The sequence below is a fragment of the Vulpes lagopus genome, chromosome 20 (genome assembly GCF_018345385.1).
Source record: "Vulpes lagopus strain Blue_001 chromosome 20, ASM1834538v1, whole genome shotgun sequence".
NCBI classification, from domain to species: domain Eukaryota; kingdom Metazoa; phylum Chordata; class Mammalia; order Carnivora; family Canidae; genus Vulpes; species Vulpes lagopus.
Genome location: NC_054843.1, coordinates 11,102,272 through 11,120,713, shown reverse-complemented (window position 1 = coordinate 11,120,713; position 18,442 = coordinate 11,102,272). Strand labels below are relative to the sequence as shown.

The following is an 18,442-nucleotide window of genomic DNA, read 5'->3' as shown; positions in this document are numbered from 1 at the left end:
TTATTATTACTTTTAAATTTTATTGATTTATTATTTTTTTAAATTTTATTTTTTAAAGTAAGCTCTATGCTCAATGTGGGACTTGAACCTGGGACCCTGAGGTCAAGTCACATGCTCCACTAACTGAGCCAGCTGGGCACCCCCTGAATGTGAAGTATTTTAAATGTATTTTATAACATCAGATTAAATGTAACCTTAATGTACTTAAAAAACTGTGAATTAATGTTTTTACAGTGACAGAGCTGTAGCTTTGTTTTGGGACATAGTTGTATGACTATAATTCATATGTCACACAGTTCACCCACTTAAAATGTACAGTTGAGGGCAGCCCCGGTGGCTCAGTGGTTTAGCGCCGCCTTCAGCCCAGGGTGTGATCCTGGGGACCCAGGGTCAAGTCCCACGACGGGCTCCCTGCATGGAGCCTGCTTCTCCCTCTGCCTGTGTCTCTGCCTGTCTCTCATGAATAAATAAAATCTTTAAAAAAAATGTACAGTTCAGTGGGTTTAGATACGTCCATGGGGTCATGCAACCATCTCCACGATCAATTCTAGAACATTCTCATTACCTAACATAAACCCTGCACTCCTTAGGCATCATCCTCAAAATATTATCTATCCCCACAGCCCTGGGCAACTACTAATCTATTCTGTGTCCATATAGATTTGCCTGTTCTGGACATTCCATATCCGTGAACTATAAATGTGGTCATATGTGACTGGATTCTTTCATTCAGCATATTTCAAGGTTTATCCATGTTCTAGAATGTATCAGCGCTTCATTTCCTTTAATGGTAATACTCCACTGTATGGAATGACCACATTTTCTTTATTGATTCATTAGCAGATGGACATTTGGATTGTTCCTTCTTATGAGTTAATTTAAAAATGTTAATTAGTAATTGGCTCCAGGGGTGCCTGGCTGGTTTGGTTGGAAGAGCGTGTGACTCTTGATCTCAGGGTAGGGAGTTTGAGCCCCACAATGGATGCAGAGATTACTTAGACAAATATTTTTAAAAATTAAGAAAACCAATTGGCTCCAGATAAAGAAAAATAGCCATATGTTGTGGTAAATAAAAGGCTGAGAAAGAATGGCTATCAGACTCTCCCCTAAATAGTAGTGGAGGAGGCAAAAATTTATGTATTACACAGGTAACTGGTAAAAAAGCAGCAGCTTAGGACGGTGGCTCAGTGGTTGAGTGTCTGCTTTTGGTTCAGGTCGTGATCCTGGGGTCCTGGGATTGAGTCCTGCATCAGGCTCCCTACGGGGAGCCTGCTTCTCCCTCTGCCTGTGTCTCCGCCTTTGTGGGTCTCTCATGAATAAATAAATAAAATCCTAAAAAAAAAAAAAAAAAACAGCTCAGGGAGAGAGGCCAAGAGGTGCCGTCGGAATTAACAGGAACATGAACTCAAAACCAGAACGACTGGGATTTTAGGAGTCTTCCTGAACTACTTGCAGCTGCACTGGTCACTTGAACTATGGGGTCAGGCCTTTGACACCTGGGGGCTGCTGTGCATGGGCGTCCCCTCAGTGTGTGCAGGGCATCTACTACTGTAGGAGAGGCAGTTTCACTCTCCAGCAGTATGAAGCCATATTCCTGTTCTCCCATGAACCCGGGCTGTGAGAGCTGGGGGTGGGGGGCGGGTACCTAAACTTAGCCAACTGGATCATCCTGCCTGGGGCTTTAAGCCTGGATCAGTGACCCAGAGACACAGGTGGTCAGAGTTTTGGTGGGCACACAGCAGATGGAATGCCCACTGGCAGTGGCCATGGCAGCAGTGTCCTTGACATTCTCCTCCTGGGGCAAGATTTTGGCTATGGTTCTGTTCCCTTAGCATGAGAAAGAATAGCCAAGGGAACTGTGGTGAAAAAAATAATGAGGCTCTAGCAGCTGTATCATTATTAAACTTTATTATGATTAAATACGATGTTGTACTTGAGTTATTTAAGAAATCTATAGTTAAAAAGAGTAAAAAATTCGAGGAGGAACATTTAGAGGTCATGAAGTTTCTCTTAGAAACTGTAACACTCTTCTTCAGAACACTTGGCTTGTTTTGGGACTCACAGCTGAATTTTTTGATTTGTTATTACCAACAGCACGGATTAACAGTTGGACCTCCATCTGCCTCTGCCCAATCTTTCTCCCTGACAACAGGGTGTGACCAAGGGCTGATGTTTTATTCCTGTGTACATACAGAAACATCTATAATAAAAGATACATGTCCATATTTATTACAATACATTAACCTCATCTTTGCCTTTTTAATTTTAAAAGATTTTATTTATTTACCACGAGAGAGAGAGAGACAGGCAGAGGGAGAAGCAGGTTCCATGCTGGGAGCCTGATGTGGGACCTGATCCTGGGTCTCCAGGATCATGCCCTGGGGTAAAGGCGGCGCTAAACCGCTGAGCCACCCGGGCTGCCCAAAGATTTTTATTTATTTATTCATGAGAGACACAGAAAGAGGCAGACACACGGGCAGAGGGAAAAGCAGGTTCCCTGTGGGGAATCTGATGCGGGACTTGATCCCAGGACCCCGGGATCACGACCTGAGCCAAAGGCAGATGCTCAACCACTGAGCCAGTCAGGCATCCCGTCTGCCTTTTTTGCATTGACTTTTTCATAACTTAAATAACCTTTTCTCTATCATTATAAACTAATGGCTGCTCATATACTCATGTCCAAATAATATTGTTTACTGGGACTAGACAGTAGGACACCCTTGAAGCAGATTCCCTTGTTCTTTCAATTATCATCCCTATTTTCAAATGTTTTTTGGTTTCTGGCAACCAGATATATATTTTCTGATTTTTCTAATTTGCATGCAGGTGCTATTAGCCTCTACTTTTTTTTCCCCAAGATTTTATTTTTAATCTTTACACCCAATGTGGGGCTCAAAGTCACAACCCTGAGATTAAGAGTTGTATACTCCACTGACTGAGCCAGCCAGGTGTCCCTTTTAGCCTCTACTTATATTACACATTTTTCGTTAGATCTTTTAACTTTCTGTAAATGTCATAGGACAATGTTTGGCATGTAAGTAATAGGTACCAAATGTTGAGTGAACTCTCCTGAACAAACGAATCAGTTTTTACAGCAAAGGGACCCATGTGAAATGATGCCACCTGAACCTCCAATGTGATGACTGTGGCGGACTATTCAGTGTGAGTAAAGGGGACATCACTGGCCAGCCACCTGGGCTAGGCCTGGGCAAACCTACTTGCATCAGAGGCAGTGATTAGGTGGTTAGTGAAGGTGGCTCTCCCCTTAACTCCCTACTCTTTCCTTTGTAAGGCTACAATTTACATCTTCTGTATAAAATGACTGCTCTGCTGTTAGGTCTTGAGTTTGAACTCCACAGGAGATTTGAACAGGGTCTCTGGATATCCTTTCAGTAAGGTACACTCCTGTTGGGCAGGCAATGCTTAGGTCACATCAGCTTGGAGGCTGCCCAGGAGTCTAAGGATAGCTGGCTGCCTTAGGGCTGCTGGGCCATTCCTTGTTCACTCTGCTACAGGAGAAGAGAAATGTGGTACCAAGCTTGGGGTCATGTACATGTGCCTACTATGTCAACCCAGATCTCCCAGGTCCAGGATTGCATATCCAGATTGGAAATGAATGGCCAGAGCGGAAAACACACACAGTGCCATTATACTCTTTATTAGTCTGGGTAGATTGCTCTCCACTTGCTCTCACTCCTCCCAAACATACTTACCATACTTCCAATATTCTATTTATCACCATTCTCAATTTTATGTTCAAGATATATTTGTTGAAATCATACTAAATTACCATAGCTTTTGTAACTGGGAAGAACTATGAAATAAATGCTGACGTCTGAGTGCCTACTCTATGCTAAGCATGGTTTTTGGCATTTCACACACATTAACATAATTATCAAGACAGCCGTAACAGGTATTTGCCTACCTTAGTAGATGGGGAGACAGAGACAGAGAGAATGAGTAACATGCCCTAGTCCTATGTTTGAATCTAGATGCCTCCAAAACTCTCTTTAACCTAGTAGTTACCAGAGTATGAATGTTGACAATCTGTAGAATCACTGTGAAGCTAAAATCTGGGTAGTAAAGAAACTGTCAATAATCAGAGGGATGTTTAATAATATTTCAAAGCAGAAAGTACACTATCCCTCAGAGCTGAGAGCGACACACAAATTTTATGACACTAAATTATGCTTAGGATAATTAGCATAGAGAAGTCTCAATTCAAACCAGTACAGATACATAATACAGGGCAAAGATATTAACTTAGTAGTCTTGTTGGTTAACTCTTCAAATACTAGAGAACATATAACTACAAAAAATGGAGGTGGTTAACATTAAGAAGGACAAAGAGCTTTGGTATCTTATCTGGCTGAAAGTGAAAGGAATTCTGAATGACCAACTTGATTTTTAACAAGAAGGTCTGGAACAGGTAAACCCTGAAAGACCACTGGAAGGGACACACACAGGTATTAGATAGGCTGTACCAGTCTTGTTTTTAACAAATCTCTGTTCATTAAAAAAAAAAAAAAAAAAAATGGCCAGAGGTGAAGGTGAGGGCCTCTTTTTTAGCAGCTGTTCTTCTCAGCTGAGTCCATGATAAAACTCACCATGCAAATAGCTTTTGTTCAAACTTTGTTCAGAATTGGCCCTATTCCCGAATTGGAAGGTTTCAATCCTCTGTGACCCAACGGATCTTGCCATTTTCTCCAAGCCTTATAGCTCCACTGGCTACCAGCTGGAGGGCTGCAGGAAATATTTTATGCTCTGCTAATTTCACTCTTTCCGACAGAGTTGCAACAGTGTCACCTCTCTTCACTGGAACAGATTCTTGTAAAATAATTTGTCCAGCATCTACATCTTCCTGGAGAGGGAAGCAGAAATTTTGAACATTACTTTCTACCTAGTACATATAGATACTAATAATATTTTGTTAGAAAGAGACATACTCACAGCTACAAAGTGCACAGTACACCCAGTGACTGTGACCCCAGCTTCCAGGGCTTGCTCATGGGCATTTGAACCCTTAAAAGAAGGGAGCAAGGAGGGGTGGATGTTGAGCATCTTCCCTGGAAATTAATAAAAACACAGTGGTCAGAATTTTAAAATCCTGTGTACTCTACCCAAGGAATGTTTTTCCGTCTAGAATCAGGAGTCAGGAGGAGCAGGATTTCTCTGGGATGGGTGTTTCTTTGTAAAAGACAGAAATGAAGTAAAGGGAATATAGGTTTTCATCCAAGAGGCCCGGAGCAGCAAGTTCCTGCCTTTCACAACTGAAGACCCATGCAACGACTCTAGGTACTAAATGTCGAGTGAACTCTCCTGAACAAACGAATCAGTTGTTTTTACAGCAAAGGGACCCATGTGAAATAGGTACTTGCAGTGACTGAAAGTTGGATGAGAGGGGGATCAACTGTGGATCACAGAGCTCTCAAAGAAAATTTGGCTTGTCACTAGTACATCCTATTAGGGAGTGACAGGAGATTCTCGCACGGTATCTATGTGCTTGACTTCGAACTATGAAGTGGCATGTCCACTGGCAAGATACTAGTTAGTTCCATGTGCATTGCCAGTTTTATATTATCCATAAGTATTTTATCTAACCATGTTCACTTAAGAAAAAAACATAAACTCTTTGGAAAGAGAATCATTTATCACCGAAACATGTGCACAAAAAGGGACAATAGGATGTAGTCAAAATTTTAGTGGAAAGGGCAGGAACATGGGCAGCCCAGGTGGCTCAGCAGTTTAGCGCCGCCTTCAGCCCAGGGAGTGATCCTGGAGACCCAGGATCGAGTCCCATGTCAGGCTCCCTGCATGGAGCCTGCTTCTCCCTCTGCCTGTGTCTGTGCCCCTCTCTCCCCCCTCTCTCTCTCTGACTAAATAAAATCTTAAAAGGTGCTATGGTCTACACTTCCTAAGGAAAAGATGGACTCTTTATTTTGGGATTCAAGGAATCACTTTCTTTTGCTTCTAAACAAGTAAAAATGTATCTTCTGAATATGAAATATTAGTAATGTGAGTAACCTAAGCTGTATTAGAGAAGACGATTAATTACAGTAGGCCCAAGAAAACTGATAAAAAGAGCAGGATAATTAATGATCATTGGGTCATCCTCTGAGCTGAGGAAAGGAAATTAAATTATGACCTGTGTTAAAATGGCCCAATAAATATTTAAATGGGATTGTTTGGAAAGCTAACGACCCTGTAGCCTGCATTCAGTTGATTTCTCAATGTGGTGTCACATAATTTTTGCTTACCATCCCATTTTCTGACAAAGGGGCCAGATAAAATTCTCATGAATCCTGCAAGACAGACTATGTCTGTGGAATACTCTTCAAGGACTTGGTCAATGGCAGTGTCAAATTCTACACGACTTTTATATAATTTATGGTTGATTACCTGTAATAGAAAAAGATAAGCACAATCTTTTCAATGAATTACCAAAAATGATTTAAAACTCAATCTGTACATTGACTGTACCTTCCTTTTTTCTCATGAAGACACACCTGATAAAAGGAATTAAACATGGGAAGGATGAAGTAGAAAGGCAAGCCTAGCATATACCCCAATCCAGAAATCCAAAAAATAAGTTGTCCTACAGATGGAGGTCTTGTTGGAGGGAGGGTGGGAGGTTTGAGTTTATTTATTTATTTATTTATTTATTTTATTTTTATTTTTTTATTTTTTGGAGGTTTGAGTTTAAATACAATCTGCAGGGTAGCCCCGGTGGCTCAGTGGTTTAGTGCCTCCTTGAGCCCAGGGCATGATCCTAGAGACCCAGGATTGAGTACCATGTGGGGCTTCCTTCATGGAGCCTGTTTCTCCCTCTGCCTGTGTCTCTGCGTCTCTCATGAATAACTAAAATAAAATCTTAAAAAAAAAATTAATAAATAAATACATACATATACACATACATACACACATACAGTCTGCAGGAAAGACACTTTTCAAAATAACTCACTCTGGTGGGAATTCCAGCTCTTTCCGCTTTATCTAAACCAGCCACTGCAGCTTTGTTGGAGATAACAACAACAATGTGTGCACAGCTACTGGGCTCCCTAGTACTGTCTATAAGAGCTTGCAGGTTTGATCCTGAAAGAGAGAAACATATTCGTAAGTTCATGCTTCTTAAAAAAAAAAAAAAAAAAAGTTCTATTTTGCATAGTGAATGGTCAAGATTTCTGAATAAATGTCTTAGAAAAGACTGGCAAAACATGTGAAGCTTTTAAATTTCCTTTCTCTCGGGATAATGGATTAATAGCTTATTAAAATGGAGGCACTCCTGGTTTGAGGGTATGTAATTGGCTCCTGCAAAATCATATCTCATGACCAAGAAGAGTAATAGTATATAACATGATTTAAAAACTGACTGGATTGGAGGGATCCCTGGGTGGCTCAGCGGTTTCGCGCCTGCCTTTGGCCCAGGGTGGATCCTGGAGTCCCGGGATCAAGTCCTGCGTCGGGTTCCCGGCATGGAGCCTGCTTCTCCCTCTGCCTGTGTCTCTGCCTCTCTTTCTCTCTATGTCTATCATAAATAAATAAAAATAAATCTTTTTTTAAAAAAAAGGAAAAAGAAAAAAAAAACTGGCTGGAGGGCAGCCTGGATGGCACAGGGATTTACCACCTCCTTCAGCCTAGGGTGTGATCCCGGAAACCCGGGATTGAGTCCCACGTCAGGTTCCCTGCATGGAAGCCTGCTTCTCCCTCTGCCTGTGTCTCTATGCCTCTCTGTGTGTGTGTGTTTCTCATAAATAAATAAATAAAACCTTAAAAAAAACAAAAACTGACTGGAGGCACAGTATGCCTTTGGCTCAAGTCACAACCGAGTCAGGCTCCCTGCTCAGCAGGGAGTCTGCTTCTCCCTCTGCCCCTGCCCTCTCATGCTTTCTCAAAGAAATAAATAGTATCTTAAAACAAAAAAACCTGACTAGAGAGGAAGAGGCAGCTTAATTAACAACAAAAATCAACTCTTATTTTTTTAATTTTTTGCTTTTCTCTCAAAATTTTTATTTTTTGTTAGTCTTCATTTTTGTTGTTTTTCATTTTAAAAATTTATTTTATTTAAAAAATTTTTAAATATTTTATTTATTTATTCATGAGAGACACAGAGAGAGTGCGAGAGAGAGAGAGAAAGAGAGAGAGAGAGAGAGAGGCAGAGACACAGGCAGAGGGAGAAGCAGGCTCCATGCAGGGAACCTGACGTGGGACTTGATCCCGATCCCGGGTCCCCAGGATTATGTGCCGGGCCGAAGGTGGCATTAAATCGCTGAGCCACCTGGGTTGCCCCATTTTTAAAATTTAAATTCAATTATTTAACATATAGTATATTAGAAGTTTCAGAGGTAGAGGTCAGTGATTCATTGGTCTTACATAACACCCAATGCTCCTTACATCACATGCCCTCCTTAATGCCCATCACTTAGTTATCTTACCCCCACCCCCATTCTCTTTTCTAAGATTTTAGTTTTTAAAGCAATCTCTATACCCAAGGTGGGGCTTGAACTTCCAACCCTGAGATCAAAAGCCACATGCTTTACTGAGTCAGCCAGTTACCCTGAAAAATCAACCCTCTTAAGAAGAAAGCACTATGACCCTTATAATAGCTTCTTTGCTTTACCATCAACTTGGGCCCAAAGTATATTGAAACTTTAACATAGACTTGGAAAGCAGTTACACTTTCAGGAATGTATCCTAAAGGAATAATCAGATATATACCTAGAAATGTACTGCATATTTTACAAAAATGTTCACAACAATGTTACTTACAATAGTGAGAAAAACATGCTATCTCCATCTCTTTTTTTTTATTTTTATTTTTCTAATTTTTTATTTATGATAGTCACACACAGAGAGAGAGAGAGACAGGCAGAGACACAGGCAGAGGGAGAAGCAGGCTCCATGCACCGGGAGCCCGATGTGGGATTCGATCCCGGGTCTCCAGGATCGCGCCCTGGGCCAAAGGCAGGCGCTAAACCGCTGCACCACCCAGGGATCCCCGCTATCTCCATCTCTTAAGAGAATATGATGCTCTTATTTTACCCCTCCCATCCACAAGGCAACCCTAAATTTCATATTATTCTTAAAAAAACCCTCAGCTGTTTTTTAAGACTTTTCAACTAGAAAGCTAGGATACGAAAATTGGATTTTGTCTTTTCTGGTTTCTGTTTCTTCAAGTGTCTTCCTGATACCCTCTTCTCTTCTTTAGGTGTCTCAGAAGCCCTCCAAAAGTGGACAGACTGAGGACACAGAATAACACTTCTTACTGACCCCCTGCTCTGCTCTCCTGACGGTGTCCTCACAATCTGAAGGAGGCTGGGGAGAAGGGAGAAGGAAAGGGCATTTCTACAGCCTCATAGTAAAGAAGAAGGCACATCTCACCTGTTCCAGATATTAAGACAGCCACTCTTGCCTTTTTTGGTTGAACAGAGAAATGATTTTTCAGGGTGCCATTCTCTAATACTGACCCATTTATTTGCATAGTTTCTATCAGATGCCTGACTTTCACACGAGGAGAACCTGCATTTCAAACACACCCAACAAATAAGAATGGAACAACAGTGAATTAACAGTAATAATGGAAAGCAAAGTATTTTATGAGAACTTGAGAACACTTTATTCTGAAAATAAGATATACAAGGACTAAAATGAAGAACAGGCTTTACCACTTAATTTTACTCACTCATAAAAACTTTCTGATAGAGAACATGTATAATTACCTACTTCCACTAAAAGCCACAGGACGGCACTATCTCCTGGCCTCAGGAAAGGCATGTGACCCAAGCGGGGCCATTCAAGGATTTGATACGAGAGGATGTGGAGGACGAGAGGGCCTCTCTTTCCTATTGCAACATGAGCTCAAGGATGTGGGCTCAAGACATCCTGGCATTTGGAGAACTGGCCTGAAAATGAAACCTATACAATAAAGGAATGAAAGGCAGACACAGACATAATCGGCAAGCCAGCATCTCTGTTCACTAATTTGAGTTAGCCACGCTGCTAACTTCTAGTACTTCTAACAGAGTCCTAAGTATACACAGCACTTGTCAGGGTGCTCCCTTCACTACTCCCTGAATTGAGCTGAATTACAAAGTAGAGCCTGAGACCAGGTCCTGCTCGTGGGAAGATGACTCTGGGAAGTGATCCCAGGAAACCAGAGTGAGGATCTGGGAAGAGTGATATGGAGAGCCAAATATAAGAGTGTGTTATTAAACTGGTCACCCCAGTGTGCAACTGGGGCTTGATTCCACTGGGACTTTCAAAAAACCCATGAAGACCCTGTCTCAGAACTGTTCCCTTCTGTCTTATTCACTCTATTGGTTAAGGCTTGTCCTGTGGGGTGTAGTTGTGCATACGTGACGACTACACGGAGGTGTCAGAGCCCTAAGGCAGAAATAAAGAGAAATGTGGTGTTACGAGCTGGGGTTGTTGTCATATTATAGCTGTGTAAAGGCAGCTGATATAGCCATAGCTAGAATAAAAGGTGGGTACAGCTGCAGAGGCAGGGCAGAGTTATAGTTGAGATTATATACCTAAGAGCAACTACACAAGGAGCAATTACCTTCAGGACATGCCACCACTTTGCCAATCACCCAGGCTTCTTCCTTGTGCTGCTTAATATCCTTCAGAATCTGCTCCGTCAGATCCTTTGATACCACGAGGGCAGCCCCAACTCCACAGTTAAATGTTCTCGCCATCTCTTCTTCAGAGAGGTGTCCTTCCTGCTGTAGCCATGAAAAGATCCTGGGGACCCTCCAGCTTTGGGCATCTGAAAACAGGCAAGTACTGTCTGATTAACCTATTGTCTCTGTAATGTATGCACATATATAAAGCTGTGGAGATTACAAGCAGTACTGCTACTTTATATAAGGTAAAACTATATGTTGGCCTTTCACAGTTTTGAGGGGGGGATTCACTTGTACTGCAGATATCAAGAACATTTTTGCCGACACACTTGGCCAGTATTCACTATTAAGTGAGGTCTTGTACTGCATCAAGTAACTAGATTCTTAGGAATTCCCTAATGGGGAATTGTTACCAGCTGAATTCCAGTAAAGGTTTGAGAATGTTAAGCTGGGTCTTAGCAATAACAAAATGCACTCTAGGTGTGATACAAAACTAGGTGGCTTATGTCACAGACTTAGAGGAAACGTATCCACTATTTTAAAAAAGTCATACAATTTATAAAAGGTTAAAATCAAAATATGCCCAACCATATTTACTTTATTTTTTTAAAAGGTTTTATTTATTTGAGAAAGAGAAAGTACATGATGGTGGTGGTAGTTGTGGTGGGTGGGTGGGGGGACCACACAGAGACAAGCAGACTCCCCATTGAGCACAGAGCCCAAAACAGGGCTTAATCCTAGGCCCTGAGATCACAACCTAAGCCAAAATCAAGAGTCAGACTTTTTAACTGAGCCACCACCCCTTAATGTATTTACTTTAAAATTTAGATTTAGGTCTGTTATAATACAACAAAAAACTTTAATAAAATTTTTAAAGGTAAAGGCATAAACACAACACACATTTATACTTGGATAGTTCTTTGGAATCTATAAGTTATGGGATCTGAATTGGAAAATAATTAAATATTTTCTATGCTCATAAAATAGGGAAGCCACTGTGAACCTAGATTTTTTAAAGAAATTATTATTTTTTTTAAAGATTTATTTATTCATGAGACACACACACACACACACACACACACAGAGGCAGAGACGCAGGCAGAAGGAGAAGTAGGCTCCATGCAGGGAACCTGATGGGGAACTTGAACCTGGGAATCCAGGATCATGCCCTGAGCCAAAGGCAGGAACTCGCCTCTGAGCCACCGAGGCGTCCCTGAGCCTAGATTTTTATTAAATAATAGGGTTAATGATCAGTTCCCCTTATTAACTTGGTCTATTTGCTGGATAGTTGTTTCTTTCCTTTTTTTTTTTTTTTTAATATTTTATTTATTTATTCATGAGAGAGAGAGAGAGAGAGAGAGAGAGAGAGAGAGAGAGAGGCAGAGACACAGGCAGAGTGAAGCAGGCTCCATGCAAGAGCCTGATGTGGGACTCGATCCTGGGACTCTAGGATCAGGCCCTAGGCCGAAGGCAGGCCCTAAACCGCTGAGCCAACCAGGGATCCCCAAAGATAGTTGTTTCTTTATTTTTTAAATTTATTTATTTATTTATTTATTTATTTATTTATTTATTTTTTAATTTATTTATTTATTTATTATAGTCACAGAGAGAGAGAGAGAGAGAGGCAGAGACACAGGCAGAGGGAGAAGCAGGCTCCATGCACCGGGAGCCCGATGTGGGATTCGATCCCGGGTCTCCAGGATCGCGCCCTGGGCCAAAGGCAGGCGCCAAACCGCTGCGCCACCCAGGGATCCCTATTTATTTATTTTTTAAAGTAAACTCTACCCTCAACATGAGCCTTGAATAAACTCACACCCCACGATCAAGAGTCAGGTACTCTACTGTCTGAGCCAGCCAAGTGCCCTGGATAATCAGTTCTTTAATGCTCTAGAGTTGATTAAAATTTTTAAAAAGCATCACATGTCTATGAACCTTCTCCTCTATCAGATTTAATTTCATTTCTTCTAGCTGGGAAATGTCCATTCTTAAAAGCTGAGCTCAAAATATTTAGCTACTATGATGTTCACTGTGGTATCAATAGTCTAAAGTCAACAGCAACATAAACCAAATAGTGGTATATGCATCAAAAAAAAGGAATCTTGCCTCAAAAATGATGCTATTATGACTGCTGGATATTGATGATACATTAAATGGCAGGGTTACAAACTATGATTTCATTTTAGCAAACTCATTTAAAGTATTTGAAAGCAAACAAATACTGACAGGCTAAGAGCCTAGTTTCTACAAATGAACAGACAAGTCATGAGTAATGTAACCAGCTGCAACTTTAATGTTGAAAATTGTTTACTTAAATCTGTTGTCCAACTAGGATTCATGCAAGAAACCTCAGAGGCTGATGTAAGGGCCTAACTCCTTTTTACTGGGATATGGACATTTGTGTGACTCAACCACAGTTGCTATTGGGGAAGATGGCGGTATCAACTCTAAATCACGACCTATTTCTGACTTTGGATTCTCTCTTAGCTCCATGTATTCTGACTCTACTGTTGGCTCTGCAAATCTACTCACCTGTACCCACAGCTGCTTCCCCTCACAAGTGACCCCTCCACTTGGCCAGCCAACTGGATCAAACCAATCAATTTTTTTTATTGTTGCTTGTGTTTCAAGGTGACACAGTTCTTACTTTGGGAGAAAAATCACACAACCAGCTCCACCTTCACCTTCAGTACTGCTTGTTGTCTCATTCTTGTTTCTGATCTAGTCTACCTTATTATTTACTTCTTTCCTCAAGCCCTCACTCAGACTGCTGATCTCACTAAGCCCTTCTTACTTCACTGGGAAAAGGGACCACTTTATGTGAACTTCTATGGTTTCTATTTTCTCAAACCCATGTATATTGGTTGGCCGAGATAGATGGAGCAGTTCCTGTCTCTTTATGCTATAAAAACGGGGAGGAAAAACCTAGTTGCTCATTTTGCCTTGAGTATAAGTAATAATCCCCCCTTCCCTCTTACCAATAACTTTCTTGAAATAACAACCTCTATTCACTGTCTCTAGATCTCTGTCACTCATTCCCCCCACAATCATTGGGTGGGTGGTATCTACCCTCACTGAGATACTTTCTGAGCTGACTCTGAATTATACTGGCTTATTTCTAGTTCTTTTTTTTTAATTTTTTTTAAAAATTTTTATTTATTTATGATAGTCACACAGTGAGAGAGAGGCAGAGACATAGGCAGAGGGAGAAGCAGGCTCCATGCACTGGGAGCCTGACGTGGGATTTGATCTCGGGTCTCCAGGATCGCGCCCTGGGCCAAAGGCAGGTGCTAAACCGCTGCGCCACCCAGGGATCCTCCCCCGCCTTTTTTTTTTTTTTTTTAATATTTCTAGTTCTCATCTAGGTCTCTATGCTGTAGAGTGCTGGCCAGTGTTGTGTTCTATTCCTTGAGTTCATGATACTTTTACATGGTTCATTCCCTGCTTCCGACTGTTCTTTTCCAATAATTTGGCCTCTGTTGATCTTTAAAGTGGACAGAACACTGAGAAACCACTTTTAGTTGCTTCCACTCTCTTGGCTATAACTATTACTATCTGCATATGAGCACGAAACTTAACTCGTCTGATCTCAACTTGTGTTCTCAGATACCTTAAAATAAACATTGAAAATCAAAACACTATTCCTGGGGCACCTGGGTGGCTCAGCTGTTTTGTTTTTTTTTTGCTCAGCTGGTTTAATGATTGATTTTTGATTTCAGATCAGGGTCATCTCAGGGTTGTGAGATTAAGCCCTGCCTTGGGCTCCACACTCAGTACGGAGTCTGCTAGAGATTCTGTTTCCCTCTGCCTTTCCCCCCACTTGTACCCACTCATGCTCTCTTTCTCTCTAAAACACATAAATACGGGCGCCTGGGTGGCTCAGTCGGTTGAGCATCTGACTCTTGATTTTGGCCCAGGTCATGATCGCAGGGTCTTATTATCTAGCCCTGCATCCAGCTCCATGCTCAGCAGGAAGTCTGCTTGAGATTCTCTCCCTCTGGGATCCCTGGGTGGCTCAGCGGTTTGGCACCTGCCTTTGGCCCAGGGCGCGATCCTGGAGACCCGGGATCGAATCCCACATCGGGCTCCCGGTGCATGGAGCCTGCTTCTCCCTCTGCCTGTGTCTCTGCCTCTCTCTCTCTCTCTGTGACTATCATAAATAAATTAAAAAAAAAAAAAAAAAAAGAGATTCTCTCCCTCTACCCCTTCCCTTATACTCTCGTGCTCTCTCTAAAAAGTGAATAAATCTTTTAAAAATAAAAAAATAAAATCTTTGGGAAAAAAACAAAAAACACTATTCCCACTTCCTACTCCAAATCTACTCTTAATGCTGTGTTATGGGTGTTACCATTTACTCATTTGCTTAACTAGAAACTTGAGACTTCTTTTTCCTTCTAAGCACAAAGTGATTCTCAAATCTGTCTCCCTTCTCTATGCTGTTGTTTGGGTCCCCTGGATACCAACCCCTCATACTCCCCATCACACTTCATCTATGTAAGTCAACTATATGAGAGAATATTATGCCTTATAAATGTGGTTAATAAAACAGAAAGAGGGGCAGCCCAGGTGGCTCAGCGGTTTAGCACCGCCTTCAGCCTGGGGAGTGATCCTGGAGACCTGGGATCGAATCCCATGTCGGGCTCCCTACATGGAGCCTGCTTCTCCCTCTGCCTGTGTCTCTGCCTCTCTCTGTGTCTCTCATGAATAAATAAATAAAATCTTAAAAAAAATAGCAGAAAGAGAAAGGTCAGCCTCATTTTTTTCTGAGAAACCCCAATAATTAAGAATTTTCCATATACATAATTATATGTGTACTGACTACTCACAGTTTTCTTCCATAATACATTTTTCCTCTGAATGGTTTTCTGAGAAGTTCCTTTTAGTAATCTTACCTAAATCCACCCCAAATTTCTGAGGAAGGACTCTGGGGATGTTTTCTAGCAATCCTCCACCAGTAATATGGGCAAAGGCCTTCACATGTCCTGAACGTAGGACAGGTAACAGCGAATGGCTGTAGATTCGGGTTGGAGTTAGAAGTAAGTCCCCTGTGTATTGGAGAGATAAGACAAACTTAGCCTACAAATGTAAAACCAAAGCATATATAAAAAACAATTCTGAAATACAGAATGATTTGACCCTGCAGACATGCCAGTTCTATGAAAATGTCCAAAGAGTGAAAACATAGGATAATGTAATTTATTCCATTCTAATTAACTAATAAAAGACTAACCCATTAAGTGTTGCTCTCAAGTTTCCAAGCAGGAGAATTTAAATGTATGTTTACCTAAGGTCTGGTCACCACAGCCATCGGGTGCTGGAGACGAGTACTGGAGGGAAGATTTTGCTACAATTTTCCTGACAAGGCTAAATCCATTGCTGTGAAGACCAGATGAAGCTATTCCAATAACAACATCCCCTTCAGTGATTCTTTCCAGGTGAGGAAGTTTCTGATCCCGCTCCATGGCACCAACGGCAAAACCAGCTAGGTCATATTCTCCCGGAGGATACATGTCAGGCATTTCTGCAGTTTCACCTCCTGGCAGGACAATAAAATGAGAACCATGATAAGGCATAATATTTATAAACCTGTCTAGGACGTACTGACACCAGGAACTCGTGCCCCTACTCTTCTTATGAACAATTACACATGTGGCTATATTCTGCAAACGTTAAAAAAAATGTACTCTATTAGTTGCCTAACAGAACTTTTGACCAAGCATGACTTTAAGGGAAACAGTACTAATTTCCTGAAAGGATAGTGTAACCTCCAAACAACATTCTCTTTAAAGAACGAATGCTTGCTTGAATGTTTCTATTATAGTTTAATTTTAGAAATGCTTTCACCTGTATTTGATTTTTTATAATCACTGTATATTCCAGATGATGGTACAGTCTTAGAGAAGTGATTTAGTCATGCTTAAATGCAAGGCCTGACTAAATACAGTGTGTGTGTGTGTGTGTATATATATATATATATATTTATTTATATATTTATATATATATATTTATATTTAAAATATTTTATTTATTTATTCATGAGAGACAAAGAGAGAGAGAGGCAGAGACATAGGAAGAGGGAGCCTGATGCAGCACTCAAACCCAGGACCCCAGGATCAGGACCTGAGCCAAAGGCTGACGCTCAACCACTGAGCCACCCAGTGTCCCTGTGATCCTATGTAAAGGCAGACTCCAAATTATAAACTGTCCTAAAAGATGGTTAAAAGGTATTTTTGGCTTTTGGGACAGATGTGTCCACAGAAATGGTTGATATACAAAAGAGGTAGTTTTATTGCTTGGTCAACCTGTAAATTCATTTTGCTCAAAGTTCCCATATATATTTAAGTAATATTCCTGTAAATCTTAAGTACATTTTATTCATAATTTCTGTTGGAAAATAACGCTTAAGATTTAGAATGTCATGAATCATCTACTTCTGCTGCAGGCCAGGAGGAGGAAGGGGTAAAGATCAGGGAGAAAGATAAGGCCTGGCTCACAGTTTAAGAGTAGGAGTCTGGGGGACAAACCCTTGAGGAGGGGCTTGAAGGCATCAGGATCTAAGTTTTCAAGTAATGTTACCTCTATTTTATTTGCTTCACTGTGTCATCTATAGTTTTTCTTTTTTATTAGACACCCTGCTGAGCAGGGAGCCCAATGTGGCGGCTCAATCCCAGGACTCCAGGACTATGACCCAAGCTGGAGGTAGACGCTTAACCAACTGAGCTACCCAGGTGCCCCTACAGTTTTTCTTCTTAGCTATATTGGTACTGATCACATTTATACACAGGGTTAAAATACAGGAAGGACATGTGATTAAAATGGTCATACCAAGGAGAGCACATCCAGCTTTTCTGCAAGCTCTGGCAATTCCAGTGACAACTGCTTCAGTTGTATCGAGGTCAAGTTTTCCACAGGAAAAGTAATCGAGGAAGAAAAGGGGCTCAGCCCCTTGGGCTAGAATGTCATTGACACACATTGCAACCAAATCTTGACCAATAGTATCATGTTTATCACACTGCTGGGCAATCTAAAGAAGCACAATACAAGCATCCACATAAGAGAATAAACTCCAAATCATACCTTGTCAGTTTATCAATGGAGGCTAATAAATATTACTGCTATTTGGCTAGCTGCTCTAAACACCTAAAGACAAAATACTAAATTCTGATAAACCACTTGACCGAAAAGTATCCGATTTTTAAATTTTTAAAAAAGATCTTGAGTGAGTGAGAGAAAGCATGAGCAGGGGAGAAGGAGCAGGGGGAGAGGGAGAAGCATGTTCCCCGCTGAGCAGAGAGCCAGGAAATCATGACCTGAGCCAAAAGCAGATGCGTAACTGAGCCATCTAGGTGCTCCCAAAAGTGTCCTTTTTTTTTTTTTTTAAAAGATTTTATTTATTCATTCCTGAAAGACCGAGAGAGAGAGAGAGAGAGAGAGAGAGTGAGAGAGAGGGGGGCAGAGACACAGGCAGAGGGAGAAGCAGGCTCTGTGCAGGGAGCTCAACGTGGGACTTGATCCCGGGTCTCCAAGATCATGCCCTGAGCTGAAGGTGGAGCTAAACTGCTGAGCCACCCAGGCTGCCCAAGTGTCCCATTAAAAAAAAAAAACAGTTATTTATATAGAGAGGAAGAGGGAGTGTGTGTGCATGAGTTGGGGGAGAGGCAGAGGGAGAGAATTCAAGCAGACTCCCAGCTGAGCATGGAGCTGGATGCAGGGCTGTAGAGTAAGACCCTGAGATCATGATCTGAGCCAAAATCAAGAGTCTGATGCTTAACCAACTGAAACTACCCATGTGCCACCCAAAGTATACCATCTAATTCCCTCCA

The 18,442-nt window shown here is 41.4% G+C and overlaps 1 protein-coding gene across 2 annotated transcripts in view; it reads right to left on the bottom strand.

The window, feature by feature from the left end:
• Positions 1-3,637: 3,637 nt before the first annotated feature.
• The window catches only part of GART (phosphoribosylglycinamide formyltransferase, phosphoribosylglycinamide synthetase, phosphoribosylaminoimidazole synthetase), a 32,870-nt gene continuing 18,065 nt past the window's right edge, over positions 3,638-18,442 (bottom strand). For both annotated transcript variants that reach the window (XM_041735055.1, XM_041735054.1), the window contains exons 14-22: positions 17,445-17,643; positions 15,904-16,155; positions 15,512-15,664; positions 10,559-10,765; positions 9,379-9,516; positions 6,962-7,092; positions 6,258-6,399; positions 4,951-5,066; positions 3,638-4,861 (exon numbers count right to left, since the gene is read on the bottom strand). In XM_041735055.1, the coding sequence (XP_041590989.1) occupies positions 4,670-4,861; positions 4,951-5,066; positions 6,258-6,399; positions 6,962-7,092; positions 9,379-9,516; positions 10,559-10,765; positions 15,512-15,664; positions 15,904-16,155; positions 17,445-17,643 (1,530 nt within the window). In that variant the 3' untranslated portion in view covers positions 3,638-4,669. The remainder of the gene's footprint in view (positions 4,862-4,950; positions 5,067-6,257; positions 6,400-6,961; positions 7,093-9,378; positions 9,517-10,558; positions 10,766-15,511; positions 15,665-15,903; positions 16,156-17,444; positions 17,644-18,442) is intronic.